The 17,472-nt window shown below is 41.3% G+C and overlaps 1 protein-coding gene across 8 annotated transcripts in view; it reads left to right on the top strand.

Annotated features, from left to right (window-relative positions):
* Positions 1–17,472, top strand: part of AGBL4 (AGBL carboxypeptidase 4) — a 1,457,435-nt gene that overhangs the window by 1,110,235 nt on the left and 329,728 nt on the right. For all 8 annotated transcript variants that reach the window (XR_005788556.1, XM_040470173.1, XM_040470176.1 and 5 more), the window contains exon 6: positions 9,030–9,069. Coding sequence is in view for 7 of the 8 variants with exons in the window: in XM_040470173.1 (XP_040326107.1) it covers positions 9,030–9,069 (40 nt within the window). In the remaining variant the exon portion in view is untranslated. The remainder of the gene's footprint in view (positions 1–9,029; positions 9,070–17,472) is intronic.

The following is a 17,472-nucleotide window of genomic DNA, read 5'->3' as shown; positions in this document are numbered from 1 at the left end:
GCAAGTAACCTAACCTCCTGACCCTCAGCTTCTTCATTTGGAAAAACAGGGTAACAGTGCCTGGCTCAGAAGGCGGTGAGCGTTGGCACGTAGTAAGTGCTCAGCAAATGGCAGCTGCTACAGCCACCGCTGCTATTAATCCTACTTCCAAAATGCTTTGCAGTTTCATATGCTCCTCTCCATTTCCACTGGCCCTGCCTTGTGCATGTGCCAGAGGCTGAAATAAGATGCTCCTTTAAGCTGCCCTGGGGATGAAAGCCACTTGCATGCCTGGCTTTTCCAATAACAGGAAGCTCCAGGAGCAGAAACCACTCAGCGAAATCTATTGAAGCAATCTCACACTGCAGCCCCAGCTTTTGTCTGCCACCCCACTCTCCTTGCTGCTGAATTTAACCCCTGCTTGTGGGATTCTGTTTCCACCCTGAGTGGTGCTCACTCTCTCCCTGAGTAAAAGGCTAATGCATTTTTTATTATCCTGATGGGAGTATGTGCCCAAAGGGAGGCTGATCCTCAGCCCCCACCAGGGTTCCCCTAGAAGGTGGTAGGGTTGGGGGATGCTTCAGGGTGGTACTCAGGCATCAGCCAGTGGGCCAGGTGAGGCTTGAGGGATACTTTGAACCCTGGTCATAGTACTTTACCTCATATTTTTCTTTGGAGCACTTACTATAATTGAAATTAATTCATATTGTATGATTATCTGCTTAATATGTCTGTCTTCTCCATTTCACTATTAGCTATCTCTGAAGACAGAGGCTGTCTCGCTCTTGCCCTAACCTCAGGAACATGCTTGGCACAGAGTAGACGCTCCATTGGTATTTATTGAATTAACAAATAAATCAATAAAGGGACAAAGAGTGAATGCACAGCGCTATGTGGGAAAGCCATGTTGCACAGAAATTGTTTAGCATAAGAAGAAGTGGGAAGAAGGCCATGTCAAGGACAGGAGGTAGGGTCAGGGTCAGGGAGCAGGGAAGGCAGTGGCGGGCAGCATGGTCAGGCAAATATAAGGCAGGTGTCCCACTTCGGTGGTATGTGGGCATGAACTCAGGGCCTTGAGACAGTTGTTTCCAAACTTTCGTAATCCATGTTCCCTTTCCTCAGAGGTGACTGGCTCTCCCCGCTCCTTCCTTCCCTTGCAGGTGAGAGTTGATCTTCTATATATGACACTGACGCACGTGATTAGGCCCACTTTTATTGTCTGAAAATAATAGGTAGCTTTTTGCTTGCTTTCCAAATATAAGTTTATATTAAAACTTAAAAACCATTTTTTCAAATAGCACATAAAACCCATGGAGATTTTTCACACCCTCCTCGAATGCCAAGGCTAAGATATCTACTCTTTATCAGAAATACAATGCGGATCATTAAATTAGTCTAAGATAGGAGAAATTTAATTTTAGAATGATCAGTCCTGTAGCCAGTGAAGATGCTAGACTGGAATAAGAGATCAGAAGCAGCGAGTTTAGAGAGAGGCCAACGGCACGTGAAATCCTTTTCTAGGGAGCAGGTTTTGCCCAGGGGGCAGGGCAGGGAGGGGGTGTGAGAGCCCTAGATGCCTTGAATGTGGCTATGGCTGGGGAGGGGAGGAACTAAACAGGGCAGTGGGGTCGCAGGAAAAGGAGAGGCCTGAGCCCTGATTCCAAATGTGTGTCTGTGCCCCTGTGCCCCCTGTTTTCGGAAGGCATTGATCCTCAGGTCTTCTCCAGGATGGCCAGCTTATGGAGTGACAGGAGAATGCACAGGGCCACTGGTGCTCTTGTTTAAATCATCTCCAGTCTATGCCATGAAAGACTGACTTTTCCCCAAATAGCTATTCTGCACGAAACACAGAAAGCAAAACAGAACACATAATCAGCGACTATTCTCCTCTACCACGCAGAACCCCACACATCAAACCAGCCCCGAGCTCCCAGAACACCACGTCCCTTTCTCATTCTGAGAAGTAATTGCAATGCAGTTCGTGACCAAAATGAAAAGTCCATTTTTAACCATAGTCTCATAATTACCCATCCAGATGAAGAAGGCCAAATTGTCTGTGGTCCAATCCCTAGGTCCCCAAGGCAGAAAGAGAGAATTTTGAGAAAAATTCTGGGGCCAGTGTATGAGTGTGTCTACTGGGAGAGAGACAGACAAAACGAAAGGCCTCTTCTGATGACCTGTGCAGTAGGACCCTGTCTAGCTGTCATTCTGGTAACAGGTGATCAGCAGATCTTTATGGAACAATATCTATTGGTCAGACACTGGGCTAGTGCCTGAGAGGAGAGAAGGAATGATGCCACAGCCCCTGCCTTCAGGGAGCAGGGAGCTCACACAACCAAGGGAGAGGACAGAGGAGTAAATAGGCCAGGGAAATGCAACGTGATGATGCTCTGATGGGGAAGGTCAGGGGCATAAGGACAAGATCCTGTCCAGCCTTGGCAGGTCTAGATGGACTTTACAGAAGACGTGGTATGTGAGTCAAGATCTGGGTAACAAATAGGGCAGGCACCTGGGTGGTTCAATCGGTTGAACGTCTGACTCTTGATTTCGGCTCAGGTCATGATCTCATGGTACCTGAGTTTGAACCCCACATTGGGCTCTGCACCAACAATGTGGAGCCCGCTTGGGATTCTGTCTCCTTCTCTCTGTGCCCCTCCCCCACTTGTTCTCTGTATCTTTCTCAAACTTTCTCAAAATAAATAAAAATAAACTTAAAAAAAAAAAAAGAACTGGGTAACAAGTAAGAATTAGCCAGGCAAAGCAGGTTGGGTATAGGATTATTGTTCCAAGAAGAGGGAATTGTACAAAAGCCTAAAGGGGAGAGCATACCAAATTTGGGGAAATACAAGTGGTTGGAGCTCAGAGTCCGAGAGAACAGGAGCTAGAAGGCAGGAGCCAGGTTACGGAACTTGTCCAATAACAGTTCAAAGGTTACACTTTTTCCTGTAGGAGGCCTGATGAGTTTTAAGCTGTGCATTCTAGAAAGTTCACTCCAGGTGCAGCTGCAATGTAGATGAATGGAAGAGACCAGACTTGAAGCAGGGAGGCCAGTTAAGATGCTGTGGTAGGCCAGGGGCGCCTGGGTGGCTCGGTCGGTTAAGTGTCCGACTTCGGCTCAGGTCATGATCTCGTGGTCCGTGAGTTCGAGCCCCGCATCGGGCTCTGTGCTGACAGCTCAGAGCCTGGAGCCTGTTTCAGATTCTGTGTCTCCCTCTCTCTCTGCCCCTCCCCTGTTCATGCTCTGTCTCTCTCCGTCTCAAAAATAAATAAACGTTAAAAAAAAAAAAAATTAAAAAAAAAAAAAAAGATGCTGTGGTAGGCCATATGGTGAGAAGCCGAAAGTCTCAACCAGAACTGGAGCTGGCACTCAGAAATCCTGGCTGTCAACCAGGTGTCCTTCCTCCCCCTTGCCCATGTTCAGAGTGATTCTTTCTCTTTCTCACGCCTTCTCCTTCCTATTAGGCTCCTGGAAGTTGGTCTACACTCTTTATGGATGATGTACCTAATTTTCAGCTAGCTTAAGTAGCATGCCTAGGATAACACTGCTCAGCAATGATAGAATTAGGATTCACACCTTTGTCTCATTTGGAGTCTGGAACTCTTTCTACAAAATAGTTTCTGTAACTGCAGTGAGAGGGGCTTCAGATATGAAAAAAGAACATCTTCCAGATTGGATATTGCCTGGAAGAGTCTCTCCCATATGCATAGGACTTTGACTACATCACTAGGCTGCAGTTGCTGGGCTTTTCAAACTGCCTCCTTGTAACAAAGTAACCAGCTGGTATTCTATTGATTATCTTGCTGATTAATGTCACCTTCCCTGAAAAAGGGGCTAGAAACAAAACCACAGTTTTAAGAGCAAACATATTCATTTTCACAAGAAATATATGTGACTTACACTCTTATACTTCAAAACAAAGACTCAGCCTGGGACAAAAAATATAATGTTGCATTAAATTAAAAAGTATTTCATTTATTGCATATAAATATGATCTCATTAAATTAAACACAAGCAAGAAAGATGACAAGAAAGTACACCAAAATGCTAACCATGGCTCTCTTTCAGTGATGGGATTTTGTTAATTTTTACTTTCTCAATTTTCTGAAAATTTGGAAAATGATAAAAATAAGCATATATTGTTTTCATATTTACAAAAAAATTTTTAAGTTTATTTGTTTATTTTGAGAGAGGAGAAAGCACAAGTGGGGGAGAGGCAGAGAGAGAGACTCCCAAGTAGGCTCCATGCTGCCAGCATAGAACCCAATGCAGGGCTTGAACCCACGAAGCCATGAGATCATGACCTGAACTGATACCAAGAGCTGGATGCTTAACCCACTGAGCCACCGAGGCTCCCCCATAATTACAAAATTTTTGAAGATAGGTTCTTCAACTTGAGACAACAATAGTTTTCACTGAGAATAATAGAACCCATAATAGGTCTGAAATTCCTGGAGAAGGTTTCTAACTGACTCACCTTTCAATATTTCCACCCTCGGGGCAATCATCTGTGACCAGAGGTGACACGATATTGGGATAACAAAACAGCTTCGACTGTATGCATGGGAGAATAAAGATAACTTTTAGATAACTTTTAGAGCATGTGTGCTGGTCGACAATTCCTTAAGCATCCACTCTAGATACTCTGGCCATCCCTGGCTTGCACCAAATGCTGAGATTGTTCTTGTTGACCTTGGAACCCCCAACCCCCATGGACTTTATTGAGTCATGACTCAGAATTTACAACATGGTGGTTAAGCATAGAAATGGGTTTCTGCTGAATGTCTACAAGGCAACACTTTTACTAGGGAAGGCTGGACGCAGGATTCATACACAGTCCAGAGTCTATACATCAGCTTCTAAGTTTATGCCACACTCCCCCAGAAGTTCACGGAATACCATGCAGGCCCAACGGGACACATTTCCCTCTGTGTAGGCATGGAATTCCTTCACCTGAGAAGGAACATTCTCCTTCCACATTTCTCACATCACACACACGCGCATGTGTGCATACACACACACACACACACACACACACACACACTACCACTACCATGCATGTGAAGGCCTTGCCTTCCCGAGACAGTAGCTTATGGTCGGCTGGTGGTTCAGCTGGTCAGCTCTCAGCCAGCAAGCCCCCTCGACCTACCAAATCTGCTGCCCAGCTAGCTGACTTCATTTCCTCCAGCTAACATTGCATATTCTACCATCCAAGTGGTTAGATCATATATCCTTTCCATATGGAAGACCCTTATCTCTCTCAGTTGGTAACTTATTATAATTTGGTAATTCTTTATGTCCAACATACCCCTTTCTATATATAACTCACTATACATTATTGATGAAATTCCACAAATCAGGTGCCCTAATTTTACAAATGCCATACAGTTTTCACTGGTGCTCTCAAATGATGATACTAGGCAGGCCATTTAGTAATGAAAAATTTATCTTTCATTCCATTCCTTTTATTTTTGAAGGACTTTGAGAGAATTATTTGAATATTCCAGTTTCTTAGGTAAAACCCACTGCACAGTGATTCTTGAAAGTACACTTCAAGAATTTTTATTTTTATTTTTTCCATTTTTACTTGCATGTAGAACAGGCAGAGTTTGCAATCCGAAGAGCTACAGGTTAAACAATAGCCTACACTTACCTGCTTGGGCCACTAGGTGGTGCACACATATGTCTGTGAACTGTAGGTTAAGTGGGCTTGTCACCAGGTTAGATGTAATTCATCACCACAGCAGTAGTACAGACAGTAGGAGCCGTTGGAGTCTAAGAGAGCCAGTGATCCTGTGGGTGAGAGTAAAAGAAGGAAAGTCTCCCACAAGAAGTGGATAGCCAGTATTGCTGTCTGCGAAGATGGTAGGAACAAAATCATAAAGGCAAAGTAAGCCTAAAGGCGTGGCAGAGGGAAAGCCCTGTGGAGGAAGGGGCATGGTTACTTTCCAGGCTGATTAATTCTTACCTAACAGGGCTGTGGTAGAGGGAATGACAGAATAGTTGAATCATTTGAACCATGTGGCATAAAACATTCCTTCCAGACCTTTGCACTGGCACTGGAGATAGAGAGATGGAATGACAGTCTTACCCTTGAGTAAGGACCTCCTGAGATTGAAACAGAAGAAACAGACAGTTAAAACAGAGCATGATACAAAAGGTTGGCTTTACAAGATTCATTGGAAGAGCAATGTGTGGACTATTCTGCTGAAAGGAAAGAAGGGGGTTAGGTTTGGAAGTTGGCATGCAAAGAAGATCTCATGGACATCTTGAGCAGTAAGAGAGGACTTCCATGAAGATCAAAGGTCATGAAAGATTAGGCAGAGAGAATGGCATGATCAAAGGCATGGGGAGAGGGTTAAAAGAATAATGTGGATTCCAGGAATGCTTCAGTTGAATTTAGCAAATGCTTACTGAGGGCTACTATATACCATGGACTGAATAATACATCTTCTAGCCCTTATGATGCTCTCCAACTAGTGAGAAAGACACTGAAAATTGCAATATGAGAGGGAAGTGAGATGTGGTCCCTGTTACATTCTCTCTCTGCTCTTTAGCCCTCAGTGCTTTGGCCATAGGGAGTCTCAGGTAAGTCTCTACACCAGAAGAGGGAGCCCACAAGCACGGCACCTTGTTGTACTTGACTCCCTATCCCTGAAGGTGTTTCACTCACTTTCATTTTACAGGTGTGAAGTTTGAGGCCAGAGACATCGAGGACACTATCCAAACCCCACAGAGAAGCCAAGGCACAAGCCCATGTCTGTCTGCCTCCTGTCATATTTTCTTCCCTTTTTTCTCTACTGGACCCTGGACACAGAGTCACTATTTACAGATAGCTCTTTAATTAGGAAATAGACACTTCTCAGATAAATAATCTTTCACCAACATCAGTCATCACAAAGTCAAACTTATAGAAAAATAGAAGGATGCGTTGTTTTCTTTCCTCAAGCATGAGAGAAGTGCTGAGCCACACAGGTTGGCCTTGGCAATGGCAGTTTGAGCCAGTTGTGCCACTGGCCTGGTTCTGCGTTTGGGAGGGAAGGCAGTCTGGCTCCAGCATTCCTTCTAGCCCGTGTGTGTGGGTGTGTGTTTCTTTTCAGAGTGAGGATGTGTGTTCACAATGTAGGTCAGTGACATCTTGGAGTTGCATTGTTTGCTTGGAAATGTCACCTGGAATGAGTTATGAAATAGCAGGAAAACAGTGATGTTGATTGAGAAGTCCTTAAGGGACTTCTTTCAGGCTCATGAGAAGTCATTGAAGTAAAGGGTACAGAGATCTTAAAGAGGTTTTGACTGGGACAGATCAAAGTCAAACAGAGGAGGAGAGAGACCATAAGGGCGAGGAGATTTGAGACCATGTCTTATGAGGAAAGGACACAGGGACTAGGCATATTTAGACTGGAGAGAAGACACAGATCTTCAGATGTCCAAACTCTTGTCATGGGCTGAGGCAGCTAGACACAGTAATGGTGTCATATGAAAGCAGCTTTTAACCCTGATCAAAGTACAGCTATCCAACTGATAAGAAGTAATGAACTCCCCATCAAGAAAAGGGATGAAACAAGCAATGTGGGGCCATTGCAGAAGGGATTCCTGACCTGGTAGCAGGTCAAACTCAGTGACTTTTGAGCTCCAAGTATCCATAATTCTATGAAAAAGGAAGAGGTAACTTATATAAACCAAGGGTCATGTGGTCTATAGTAACAACAACAACATCAGTACTGAATATCTTCTAGGTGAGCACCTATTAAGTATCAGGCACCATCATAATGATTTATGTACATTGTCATATTTGGGGCTTTCAGGCCAGCATTAGAACTGACTAAATTCTAATCCGGGCCCTTCCATTTAATGAAGAGGTGCTCTTGGAAGATAATTTTCCTCTCTGAATTTCATGCCACTTCTCTGTATAATGCAAACCCTGTAGGATTGCCAAGAGTATGAAAAGACATGACACATCAAAGCACCCAGTACTGTGCCTGGCCTATAGTTGGCACTCAAAAAATGTTTCTGCCTTCTCATTTCTGCTTAAGCAGAATTTCAATAAGCCATTCCCCATTCTTGGAGAAAGACAAGATAAATAGGGAAATGCAGGTAAGGTGAAATATGGCAAAGGATCTATTAGAAGAAATACTGGGTAATCAGAAGTCACTACGAGATGTAGCCTAGAGCAATGGTTCTTGTTTGCTTGTACCCTTTTGGAGAAAAAAAATACAGATTTCTGGGACTATTTATGGAAAATCAAGTGTAGGAAAGAGAAAGAAGTCATCTGGGGCTTAAGAAATCCTGGCTTAAGTCTTTAAGAGAGTTGCTCACTGCCCCACTCCCAGCCTCCAATACCCACTTCTCCAACCTCAGGTTCCCATGACATCCAATTCAGGACAGAGCTTTCCTGTAGGTATGCTGTAATGTGGGGCAAGCCTACTGAGATATTGATCTCCTCAGCCCTTGGGGTAGCCAGGGCCAATTGCCTACAAACATAAGCAGCCTCACCCACATGGACTAGTGCACCAGGCAGATACTTTTGCTATGATTGTTATATGTTACAAAGATATGAGGATTCAGTTAGAAAAGAAATGGTTTCATCATCAGTAATTAAAATTGTCATAGCATTGCTGAGCAAATTAAATAAATAAACCAGCCCAGGAGTACCTTGGTTAGAAAGGAATATGAGGAGGGTGACAGTGACGTAGGGACCCATGCAAAGAGGCCAAGATGTGAGATACTTAAACAGTGGGGCTAGCATGAACAAAGGGCATCTCGTACAGAGGACGTGAGCTCATGGCCTTTCCCTAGGTATAAAATAGGTTTGACTGGAAGACCTCTAAGGCCTCTCACCTCTGACTGTACAAGGATGAACAAAAAAAGCCATCCATTCCCTTTGTCTCTAGGGTGCAATGCCTCTCTGCAGAATTGTGAGCAAGCACCACATTCTCCCCTTTATACCCTGCTCTGTGTATCTGAATATCCCTTTTGTGTGTCCACCCTAAGCTGCTAAGCACAGTTCGCTCTCGCTCAATTTAGTGATCTCATAGTATGTTTTCTTTTGCAGCAACAGCGGCAGCTTGACCTCCTGACAATCACCAGCCCTGGTGAGTAGGTGCAGCCATTCTGCTTTGGCTTTTCCCTTATTTCCCAAAGCGATGCCTGTTTGCCTATCCAAGTGCAATTCCTGCCTTCTTCCTTTGACTCCCTGGATGAACAGCAGAACTCTTAGTGCCATGAACAATGCTTCTCCCTTCATTCTCTGCCTCACAGGCATTTCCTACCCCCACCCCCCAGCTCCGTGCTGCCTCCTCTTGACTCTGCAGATGGCAGGACTGATAATCTGATGTTGCTACATATTCCAGGGCCAAATTCTCCCCAGATCGTTCAATGGACTCAAGTGTCAAGGAAATGTCTTGGTCGCATGAGAAATGAGTTTCGAAATCATGAGGAGCAGGAAAGCTGCCTGGCAGGGGGCATGGAATGGAGGAAGGATGGCTTATGAGGAAGGACTAGTCTGGAAAAGTGATTAGGTTTGGTATTCTGTGCTGAAGGTCAGAATAACTCTGGTCTCACTTTAGGGGAAATTCAAGTTCCCCAACAAAGCTGTGGCCATGGGAATTCTTCCCCCTAGGCCTGGCATCTAGCCTAGAGAGTGGTTGAGTAGTTTAGTTTTTCCAGAGAGGTATTTTATTTTGGTTTGGGAACTTGAGGCAAAACTGGCCAACAAAAGTTGCTATTCTCTCTTGGGATCCAAGAGGATGATGATGCCAGCAGGGTTAGTGAGCTTTCAAGAATGGGTGTGGTGGGTCATCTTTATCCATTCAAAATATTTAGCAATGCTGGTGAACCCCTGCTGCGCTAGACATTAACACTTTGGTTACTGGACTGGAGGGATATGGGATTGTGAGGGAGGGGCAAATGTGGTAGAGTGGTCATATGGCAGGGTTGGGGGCTCTAGGAGTGGCTTAATTACTGATAAATATGGAGGCTTTTCAATATCTTGGCATCCAATATTTCTATACCATGGTATCTCTGGCTCTCACCAAGCTTGCCATGCTGTACCTGGGTGCCAGCTGGCTCACTTACAAAGAGATTGAGAAACTGCCCTCTGCAGGCACTATCTTAGCACAAAGGCTAGTCATCTGGTCTCAGTCACTGAGGTAAAAGACAGTGACTACAAATGTAAGTTGGATCTACCCAGTTCAGGTGACCTTACCGTATTTCCATCTAATAGAGCTTTTTGAGCTTAGGACTTTAGAAGAACAGAGATTAAGTGGTTTAAAAATGTTTAATCTGCTCTATAGATGAGCTATGTTCAATGCATATATGATTAACATATAGAAATTTCAAATCATGGGCTAACATAACTAGAGTGGCTCACGTGTGTGACATGTGACCTACCAATCCTTCCCAGCAAGGTGCTGGTGAGGGAATATCTCTGTCCTTCTTTGGTTTCTGTCCATTGTAATTGTGTACTATTCTACTCCACATGTGCTAACCCAGATTGCCTGTTTCCACATTCCAGTTTCATCTTGTTACATCCTGATATGATGCAGACGTATGAATTGGAGGGGATTCTTGATATGTCTTTAGACCCTGTTTACTGTAGTTCTTTTGTGCTAGCTCTTTCTGTTCCTAATTGCTGCTGCACAAATTCAAGCAGAGTAGTAGTGACTCTGAGTGTACTCCTTTTGAAGAGCTACAGAATTGCAGAATAATAAGCACTGCCAGAGTTTGGAATGGTTTATAATTTTACCTACTTTTAGATATTATCTAAAATGTCTCCTGGGTAAAAGCTTCCCAAAAGGTATAGCATGGCACACTGTGTACTGCAAGTAGGCTACCTTTGTGTGATATTATTATGAGATTTGCACCTGTGAGATATTGATCCACTTACCTCTCAGGGTAAAGGTAGGACTTGAGTAGGACTTGAGTAACTGGAGCCTCCAGGGTGGTAGTCTCACTCCATTGTACAAGACAAATATCCATATGCGCCATGACATGGAAAGGTTGGGAAGCACCATTAGACCAGGTATTATCTGGACAACTTCTATCCCATGTCAAAAGCACTTTCCTCCATTGCGACTGATGGTCCCTCGCTTTTCATATCATCCCTATTCCCTATCTCCAGAAGCTGTAGCAGCAACAGCGGGCTTGCTACCTCTCTGGGGCCGTCAGTGGGAGGTACTAGCTTGTCTGTACTCCTCACCACCATCCTCCACACAGAGCTTCAATCTGATGGTGCCACTCTTCATATACTAAGAGCTTTCAGAAGTGCAGGTTGGGAATGTGGAAGCCTTAATAATCTGTGTTATCTTCTTTTCTTATTTTTTTTACTGTGAATAATTTTGAATATACAGAAAAGAGTAGAGATATAATGAACAGCCTTATTGCCCTCCCTGCTCCACCAAACATGTTGGCTTTATCATATCAATATTGAGCCATCAATGCCACAGAGTCCCCTATTTGAAAAATTTCTAGATCTAGTTGAGACTTTTCTATACTTACTGATTGCAGCTTTCTCCCTTCACTCTACAGGTAACCACTATAATAAATTCTATTTTTTTCCGTATCGGTGTATATAAAAATAAAGTAGCTATAACTGGTATTCTTTTACAAATTCCTCTAAGTGATGCCACACTGTAAATGGCATTCTGTGACTTTTCCCCTACTCATTATTATATTGTACAGATTGATTCATGTAGATACATATACTACTGGTTCGTTCATTTTAACTGCTATATAGTATTCCACATATGATTGCATTGCAATTTATTTATCCATTTTTTTGATCATAATTTAGGCTATTTTCAGTTTTTTATAATGGCAAGCAATGCTACAAAGAGTGTTTTTGTGCATTACTCCTGTGTATAACCATGAGAATTTCTCTAGGGCGTATAGTTAGGAGAGGAATTCTTGATTTTGTGCATGTTCAAATTTACTATGTAATTACGGCCAGTTGTTTTCCAAGGTAGTTGAACAAATACATGCTTCCAATGGAAAAGTGTAAGGGTTTCCATTTCCTTAAATCCTTAATACTTGGAATTGTCAGGCTTACAGAATTTTACCACTCATCATGATAAATGTGAAATGGTATCCGATTGTTTTTATAATATTTCTTTCCCTGATTACTGATGGTTGAGTATCTTTCAAATGTTTATTGACCACTTTGGTTTCTTCTTTGGTGAATTGACTTTTCATATCCTTTTTCCATTTTCCATTGATTTGTTGTTTCTTTTTATTGATTTATAATCCTTTATTATTCCAAATATCAATACTTTGTCACTTATATGCATTGCAAATATCTTCTCCCAGACTGGGGCTTGTGGTGGTTTTTTTTTTTTTTTTATTAATAATGTACTTTTACATGGAAGATTTTTAAAAATTTAATGGAGTTAAATTTATCAACCTCTTGCTTTGCTTTTGTGACTTATGTAAGAAATCTTTCCTTCCCTGGATATCATACTCTTCTGTATTTACCTCTAAGAATTGTCAAGTTTTATTTCATACTGAGTCTTTATCTCATTTAGTAATGATCTTTTGTATAATATGACTTAGGGATTTACTTTTTTTTTTTTTTTGTTTACATATGGATAACCCATTGTCTCAGCACCATACAACAACTACTGCATCCCTTCTCCCACTTATAAGCAATTACATGCCTGTCATATAGAAATTATCCTATATACAGAATCTGTTTCTGAGGTCTCTGTGTTATTCCATTGGTCTACCACACTTACTCTGAATTAACTCCACACTGTCTTACTTATAATACATCTTAATTTTAATATTATCTTTATAATTAGTAGGGAGATATCCTTCTCCTTTTCCCTTTTATGGAAATCTTTTGGAAATACTGGTATCTGTTGTTTTTTTTTTTTAAATAAAATCCAATAATCTATGTATTGTGACAGGTGAATTTAATCTATTTGTATTTATTATAATTACTGATATATTTGGATAAATATCTACTACCATATTTGTGCTTTCTGTCTATCATTTATTTTATTTTTTTTTGTCTTGTCCTCCCTTTTTTGGTATTATGTTTTATATATTACTTGCTTTCCCCCTACCCAATCTACAGATTTGGATGCTATTGATTTTATTTCTGACTTTAACTGATTACCTTTGGATGTACATTTGATTATATATTTTCTTACAAAATCTACAGCCTTTCACAAAATTAGCCTTCATAATAAGCTGAATAAAAGATAAACTAGTTGGGGTGCCTGACTGGCTCAGTTGGTAGAGAGTGCAACTCTTGATTTTAGGGTCGTGAGCTCGAACCCACGTTGGCAGTAAAGACAACTCAAATAAATAAATAAACTTAAAAAAAAAAAAAAGACTAGTTGTTGTATGGTGCCGAGACAATGGGTTACCCATATGTAAACATGCTTTAACCACCTATTGAACACTGTCCTGTCACCACCTAATTATTATTATTTTAGACTTCTCAGTTAAACTGTTGCAAAAAAGAAAAACAATGAATTACTAACAGTACTGAACTAATTTACTTTTCCTACACAGCTTATAAATTTTGTGTTATTATGTGTCAAGATTTCCTGTTATCTTATTAAAGTGAATCCTTTTTTTTTTTTTCTTTAATTTACTTATCTATTTTGAGAGAGAGAGAGCGCACACGGATACACAAGTAGGGAAGCTATAGAAAGAGAGAAAGAGAAAGAGAGAATCCCAATCAGGAGGAGCCTGATATGGGCCTTGAACTCAGGAACCATGAGATCATGACCTGAGCCAAAATCAGCTGCTTAACTGACTGAGCCACCCACATACCCCAAAGTGAATCCTTTAATAGCTATTTAGTGAGAGTCCACAGGCAACCCTCTTAATATATGTTTGTCCTTATTTTGACTTCTCTCTGGAATAATAGTTTGGCTAGGTATAAATTCTAGTTTGAGAAATTTCCTTTGTACTTTGAAGACTTTTAAAACTTGTTTTCTGACATACATAATTGCTGATGAAAAGTCTTCCATTATTTGTTTTTAAAAAAATTTTTTTAATGTTTATTTATTTTTGAGAGAGAGACAGAGCACGAGCAGGGGAGGAGCAGAGAGGGAGACACAGAATCCGAAACAGGCTCCAGGCTCTGAGCTGTCAGCACAGAGCCCGCGGCGGGCTGGAACTCACAAACCTTGAGATCATGACCTGAGCGGATGGATGCCAGACGCTCAACGGACTGAGCCACCCAGGCACCCCAATTATTTAATTGTTTTTGATAACTTATCTTTTTTGATAGATTTCAAGATTGAAAATCTTAATGTTCTGTTTTTGGTTTGGGTGGGATTTTTTTTTTTTTTTTCTGTAAATAGATATGAATTCATTTCTATTTACCCTGCTTGGTACTCTGAGTATACTTCCACCTGAGAATCTATGTGTTTCTTTAATTCTCAGAAATTATTGGCAAAATTTCTCTTCAAATACTGCTTTTCCCTTATTCCTCTAACTCTCTTCTTCAAGAATTTCTATTAGATGACTGTTGGATTTTCTCAAGTGGCCCACCATGCCTGTTTTTCATAATTTGTTTTTCATAATTTTTATCATTTTGTCTTACCGCACTAATTCTGAGTTCCCCACAAGTAACTTGCATTTATAAATTCACTTTTTGACCATGTCTAGTCTAGACTCTTTTCCCTGTCTTTTTCAATATTTCAATGACTATATATTTTTAATTTCCAAGATTTCTAATTTTGTTCATATCCACCTGTTCTTGTTTTATTTCTGCCTATTCTGTTTCATAATTTCTTATTCTGTTTTAATGCCTTCGTTTGTTCCTCTGAACATCCTCAATATGCTTATTTTAAAATCTCTGACTGTTCTATAAAATAAGTTTCATCTGGAGTGAATTCAAGTTATAATTGTTAATTTTGTTTTGTATCATTTTTAGCATTTAATTTCTTCATGCATTTTGAAATTTTAATTTGTAAGAGCACTTTGAGGAGGAAATTTTCTGGTTTTCTCTCTCCTCATCCCCAACGCCCCACCCCCACAACCCCTCCTGTGCTCACATCTCCCTGTGTGGTGGTTTTTGTTGTTAACTCTACCCACATCTCAGTATAGGACCTGGTAAATAGTGGGGATATATCAGATCCAGTGACAAAAAGTCAGCAGAAGAGCTTGACATTGTTTCTGTTTCCTGCATCTATATTCCTTACCTCTCTAGGCTTGCAGTGCAAGGAGCTATTTCCCAGAAAGTTCTACAGCAGCCTTTTTAATTTTTTCCCTAGGCTCCTTTCAAGACATGAGAGCCCCACCCTAGGGCTCTAAGCAGAAGATGTAGGGGCACCTGGGTGGGTCTGTTGGTTAAGCATCCGACTTTGGCTCAGGTCATGATCTCACGGTCTATGAGTTCAAGCCCCGTGTCAGGCTCTGTGCTGACAGCTCAGAGCCTGGAGCCTGCTTCACATTCTGTGTCTCCCTCTCTCTGCCCTTCCCCTGCTCATGCTGTGTCTGTCTGTCTGTCTGTCTCTCTCTCTCTCTCTCTGTCACTCAAAAATATATAAACATAAAAAAAAAAAAGATGTTGTTTCTGATCCTCATCTTCCAGAGTACTGTTAGTTCCTGTTGTCCCATAGGAGGCAAACTTCAGCTGCTACTTCCTGCTTCTATGTCCAGATCTCAGCATGCAAGTAGCCTCGGGACCACTTACCTTTCACATTTCTGTACATTTCAACTTTGTGGGGACATGTCTCTCACAAGAGAGCCCAAATACATATTTTCATTTCTTTTTTCATCCAATATTACTATTTGATGAGAATGAGTGGGCTTATTGAAGCATGAATTTATTTAGCCATTTGACCCAGAAATCCAGCTATAGTTTCTTCTTTACTTTCTGGAAAGTTTATTCTCCTATAGCCTTTTCAATAAAAGGGAGGCAGTATGAAGAAGTATTTTTCTCTTATCCAAGCAAAACTCCTAACCACCAGACTGCAAAGAGAGACTATTATTTTTTGCACATGTATATACATATGTAATTTTAAAAATAAAATTCAGATGATACTATATAAACTGTTTTATTTGAATGTAGTATGAACATTTTCAATGTTATTAAATATTCTCTAAAAGGGAATTTTACATAGTTTAAAATCATTCCATTATATTTATAATTTATAAAAACTCTATTATATGTTAAATTGTATCCAGTTATTCAATTATAAATAATACCACAGTGAACATTCTTATATAAAGACTTTTGTATGCATCTCTAATTATTTCTCTAGGAAAAATTCCTAGAATGAGAATTACTGAGAAAGGTGTACATAAGTCACCAGTCATGACAGGCTACATTATGCTGAAGTAACAATGACACCAAAATTTCAGAAGCTAAAAAAAAAACAAAGGCTTATTTCTCACTTTTGGTACATGTCCCACATGGTTTGGAGACAGCTCTGCTTTACATCTTCTTTTTTTTTTAATCTTATTTTATTTTATTATTATTATTTCAGTAGGCTCCATACCCAATGTGGGGCTTGAACTTATGATCCTGAAGTTAAGAGTCACATGCTGTACTGACTGAGCCCACCAGGCACCCCTGCTTTACATCGTCTTTACTCTGGCACCCAGACCAAGCATTCTTTCTTTGGAACATACCTGGGTGTCTTAGTTTGGGTTCCCTAAGAAGAAAACCTTGAGACAAAGATTTCAGGGCAAGTAATTTATTTGGGACATAATCCCGGAGACCCTTGGTAGCAAAGCAAGGAAGCAATACAGGAAAAGAAGGGAGAAGAAGAAGAAGACGAAGACGAAGACGAAGAAGAAGAAAGAGGAGGAGGAGACGGAGAAGGAGGGAGAGGCCGAGGCAGAGGGTGAGGGAGACGGAGAGGGAGAGGGAGAGGGAGAGGGAGAGGGAGAGGGAGAGGGAGAAGGAGGAGAAGGAAGAAGAGGCAAGCTACCACTAAGGACAACTGGAACTTAATCAAACTGGAGAACCCTGGAAGTTAATGTGGAAAATAAGCCTCGAGTTATCCCTCTGGGAGGCAAAGGACTGAGAGTGAAAGTGGGTGTGCTAATTCCCTTCCAGACTTCCAATCTGCTCAAGAAGTATGGACACAGCAGGTTCCAGTGGCCAAAGAAAGCTCTCAGGATAGATTTGCACATGTTGGCAATTGGAAATTATTTAACATTGTGCACAAGTAAGTGCCCAGTGAATATGTGACATTCCAGCACCTGCCACATGGGTCATCATGGCAGAGTGAAAAGGGAGAGATACAGTGAGCCATGTACTTGCTCTAAAAATATTTGGAAGGGGTCACTTCCACCCATATCTCCTTGGTCGAAGCAAGTTATATGACCACTCCTAAATTCAACAGGGTGGAGATGTATACTCTTCCCACAGGGAAGGGGACTGCAGTGCAGAGAACTAGAATATTTGGCAATGGTTCCTTAATCACACCTACAGAAATATTTTTATATTCCTACTATCAAGTTAAGAGTGCTGGTCTTAGGTTTTTTAAAATAATGGCTTTACTGGGGTGCCTGGGTGGTTCAGTCGG

This window comes from Herpailurus yagouaroundi, unplaced genomic scaffold, assembly GCF_014898765.1.
Source record: "Herpailurus yagouaroundi ecotype Mexico unplaced genomic scaffold, PumYag 77, whole genome shotgun sequence".
Taxonomy (NCBI): domain Eukaryota; kingdom Metazoa; phylum Chordata; class Mammalia; order Carnivora; family Felidae; genus Herpailurus; species Herpailurus yagouaroundi.
Note: the sequence above shows the minus strand (reverse complement) of the source record. Positions and strands in the feature narration are given on the sequence as shown.